At 34.5% G+C, this 4,466-nt stretch overlaps 2 protein-coding genes across 2 annotated transcripts; both read left to right on the top strand.

Annotated features, from left to right (window-relative positions):
- The first annotated feature begins 399 nt into the window (after positions 1 to 399).
- LOC145060495 (uncharacterized) lies at positions 400 to 2,498 on the top strand. The gene is made up of 8 exons (XM_079008148.1): positions 400 to 408; positions 604 to 633; positions 747 to 1,070; positions 1,180 to 1,388; positions 1,452 to 1,492; positions 1,581 to 1,888; positions 1,989 to 2,040; positions 2,119 to 2,498. Exons 1-8 carry the CDS (start codon positions 400 to 402, stop codon positions 2,496 to 2,498), a joined length of 1,353 nt encoding a protein of 450 aa, XP_078864274.1.
- LOC145060494 (uncharacterized) lies at positions 2,498 to 3,298 on the top strand. The gene has a single exon (XM_079008147.1). The coding sequence runs from the start codon at positions 2,498 to 2,500 to the stop codon at positions 3,296 to 3,298; it is 801 nt and encodes a 266-aa protein (XP_078864273.1).
- The last annotated feature ends 1,168 nt before the right edge of the window (positions 3,299 to 4,466 follow it).

Raw genomic sequence — 4,466 nt, 5'->3', positions numbered from 1 at the left:
ATAAAACTTAATTGGATAAATTAGCAATTGGGCTAATTGCTTGTAAAAAGATAGCCCAATCCTAATTAATTGAGTGTGTAATTGTTGATCGGTACAAGGAAAATAAACATGATTACACATATATCGACTAGACGACTCACGACTACTCGACTTCCTGGCTCCTGCATCCAAAATTCATTCGATGGGCGATGGCTACTGTCGACATTCATTGACTCGTGACCTCACAATCCTTGGACCTTGATCGATTTCATTGTTGGATCGATCACAATCCTTGATCGATTTCAACAATAGTCAATCACTCAATCTCTTGAAGCAAGTATCAATCAACTTCTCTCTTCTTTCAATTTCTACTATTTTGGTTAACAATTAACAAAATCCACTTCAAAGCCCTACACTACAATGAAGCAAGTAAGTTTTACCAATTCATTTAGATATTAGAAATTGATATGTTTTTTTTGAAGTTATTGATTGACTTGGGTGAAATTGATTTGTTTTGTTGAAGTTATATTGTTTGCTTAGGTTATATTGCTTTGTTTTTTTATTGAATTGATTGTTTGATTAGGTGAAATTGATATGTTTTTATTGAATTTATTGTTTGATTAGGTGAAAGCAACTTGTTTTATTGAACCCATTGTTTGATTAGGTGTAATTGTTATGTTTTTATTGAATTTATTGTTTGATTAGGTGAAAGCAACTTGTTTATTGAAGTTATTGTTTGACTAGGTGTAATTGTTATGTTTTTATAGGTTAAACCAAGTGTTTTTTTTACCAAAAGACAAAGACCTAATCCTAATGAAAGTGGTGAAAAATGCTCACAAATACCAATTGCCAATCAATCAATCCCTTCCGTTTCTAATCCTAATACAACTCCACAAACACCAATCACCAATCAATCAATCCCTTCAGTTTCTAATGGACTTCCACAAACACCATGCTCTAACCAACCTAATGATAATGTTGAATTGAAAGATCTTCCAAAGGACCCAGCGGACAGGCCATTGATTACAAGTTACAAATCAAATATAAGAGATGATGTGAGAAGAGCATATTTGCTTCAAGGACCGTGTCAAGTAAGGGCACATAAGTTTCCTAAAAAAAAATAGGTGATAGATTTAGAAGATTCGTTCCTTCATGGTTTGATGACTTTGATTGGTTGGAATATAGTGTGAAAAAGAATAGTGCATATTGTTTATATTGTTATTTGTGTGGGGACCTCATGGGACAAAAGGAGGGAGAGATGCATTTGTTTCCCAAGGTTTTGTTACTTGGAATAAAAAAGATGCATTTCAGACTCATGTGGGTGGTGTGGATAGTTTTCACAGCAAAGCAAGAGAAAAGTGTGAGTTTTTTATGAGGGAAAAACAAGCAATTAATGTAGTCTTGAAGAGGCAAACCAAAGCAGAGGACCATAAATATAAAACTTGATTACCTATTTCTATTATTGTTGTTAGACTTTTATTGAAAACCGGTTTACCGCTTCATGGTCATGACGGTTGGTTAACTCGGAAAATAGAGGGATTTACATTGAAGTGTTAAAAGCCATTCGAGAGACTAGTGAAGATATTTTCACAATACTTTAGAAAATGCTCCTAAAAACAATCAACAAATTTCCCCTAAAATTCAAAAAGAACTTGTGCAATTTTTTGCACAAGAAGTACTTTTGAGTATTCGTGAAGAGATTAGTCAAGATGTTTTTTCTTTACTAGTTGATGAATCTAGTGATGTTTCAAAAAAGGAACAAATGGCTATTGTTTTGCATTATGTCGATAGTCTTGGCTTTGTGAAAGAAAGATTCATAGGACCAGTGCACATGAAGGATACATCTTCTTTGACCCTCAAAAACGCCATAAATGAAGTACTTACAAGTAATAAGTTGAGTTTTAGTCATGTAATTTATTCTTTAATTTTTTGTTATTTCAATTTAATATATATATATATATATATATATATATATATATATATATATTAATTGTTTTAAATTTTAATAGATAAGAGGACAAGGTTATGATGGGGCTAGCAATATGCGAGGGGAATTCAATGGTTTGAAAGCTTTGATATTATAAGAGAATGACACGGCTTTTTATGTACATTGCTTTGTACACCAACTTCAATTAGTAGTTGTGGCTGTAGCAAGGAAGCATGGTGGTGTTAGTGACTTTTTTGAGCAAATTTCGTTGGTGGTTAATGTTGTTTGTGCCTCGTGTAAAAGAAAAGACTTACTACGAGAGCAAGCAAGAGAAAGGGTGCAAAAAGGCTTGTGTAGTGGTGAACTTGAAACCGGAAGAGGGTTAAATCAAGAGACTACACTTGTTCGAGCAGGAGAAACAAGATGGGGTTCACATTTCAACACACTCACAAGTTTGATGAATTTGTTTGCGGATGTTCTTGTAGTTTTAGATTTTGTGAAAGAGGAGGGAGGGTCATTGGTAAACCGTCAACAAGAATCTGGAATCTTAGCATATTTGAATCATATGACTTCATGTTTTACTTACATATGATGTATGACATTTTACACCTCACGGGTACATTGTCAAAGCAACTTCAAAGAAAAGTTCTAGACATTTTGGAAGTGGCTTTGATGGTTAGAGGGACAATGGAGGCATTGCAATCTTTTAGAAACATAGGGTTTGCTAGCATTTTGCCAAAAGTATCCTGCTTTTGTCAAACACACGAAATTGATACTTTAGATATGGAAGAGTTGTATATTGGTGTGAGAAACCGTAGGACTACAAAGACTAATAGGTTTCATTTTCAGGTTGAAATCTTCAACACGGTGGTAGATATGCAACTTACAGAATATCAGGATCGATTTAGTGAAATAAGCACCCAATTACTAGAATACATGGGTGCTTTGAGCCCTTGTGATTCATTTGCACAATTTGACAAATCAAAGTTATTGAAGTTGGGTAAGTTATACAAGTATGACTTTGATGATTCGGATATGATAGACCTCGAAGTACAACTTGAGATATTTTATCACTCTTGCATCAAAGATGAGCGCTTCACTAGTTTGAAAGGAATTTTCGACCTTTCTCATTTGATGGTTAGTACGGGGAAGCATCGGTCTTATCCTTTGGTTTATAAGCTTTTAAAGTTGGCTTTGATATTAACCGTAGCGACCGCAAGTGTAGAAAGATGTTTTTCAAAGATGAAGCTCTTGAAGACCGACTTGTATAACAAAATTGGTGATGAATTTTTGAACGACACATTGCTTTGTATTGTCGAGACAGAAGCACTTGCGAAAGTTGAGAATGAAAAAGTAACGGATCGGTTTCAAAAGATGTCTGTACGAAGATGACAAATTTAAATTATAATAGATCTATGTTATATTATGTTAAACCAGAAAAAAAAATTGTATTAGATGTTTTATATTATGTTTGACCGGAATTTTTTTTTGTGCAACGCCTACTACTAGTTCCTGCGTCCGCCCCTATATCTTCTTCAAAAATCAAGTTATATTCCATATACCCAATATATTTTTGTCACTTCCATAACATGGAACAAAATCATCAAAGAGCTCTTTTAGACAAAAAAATAATAATCATATTCTTCTTCTTTTTAAGCAGCAAGTAACAAAAAACTTCATAAATCCGAATTTTTAGCATAAAATTATAACGAACAACAACGACATTTATTCTTGGATAACTTGAATCAACACTCGAAAAATAAAAAAACTCATCATAAAATTTCAAGTTGCGAATACGAGAAATTCTTGTAGAAAAATCGAAAAATCTCAAGATAGAGAAATTCTTGTTGAATCGCACACGTAGTAGAAATATTGAACTTAATGGGTTAAGTAGGAACACTTAACCCTAATCATCATTTCATGTAAGAAACCCTAATTTCACTTGGGCCTTAAGTTGGGCCTTTCTATTGGGCTTTGGTGATCGGGCCAATAATGGGCCAGTCAAGAACAATCATATGGACTAGAATAATTGGATGGGCTTTAGGGTAAGGCCCATATGAGGGGTTGGGCCAATTTGGAAAATTGGGCCATAGATGAGCCATAATTGGGCCTTTATGATTATGAGATATTGGGCCATTAGAAATGCCAAATGTTTGGACTTGACTAGTTGGTTGCACCTTAGAATAAGACCATGTAAAGGTTTGGGCCTAATTTGGAAAATTGGGCCATATGTTGGGCTTAGTTCATAGTTTGACTTTTGGGCCTTTGCATTGGGCCTTGATTGAATCAAGCTAAGAGAAGGGTAAAGCAGTCTTTTACCCCAAGCATGGACTTATAATTTTTGTGTTGGAACCAAATTATTAATTGGGTGTTGTTTTGATATTGACTGTTCGGGTAGCTATCATCCAGCAGCCAGGGTTTTGTCTGCGGGACTTCAGCAATGTGAGATGAGTTACCTTCCAATAGAGGTGGGTCTAAGGCACCAAGGCCGACCCACTAGTTAGAGTTATATTAGAGATGATTGTCTTTTGTGATAATTATCTGGTATGTTGATATTTGA

This window comes from Lactuca serriola, chromosome 6 (assembly GCF_051521515.1).
Source record: "Lactuca serriola cultivar US96UC23 chromosome 6, Lser_US96UC23_V15, whole genome shotgun sequence".
Taxonomy (NCBI): Eukaryota; Viridiplantae; Streptophyta; class Magnoliopsida; order Asterales; family Asteraceae; genus Lactuca; species Lactuca serriola.
The sequence above is the reverse complement of the archived record's forward strand: the minus strand, read 5'-3'. Positions and strand labels throughout refer to the sequence as shown.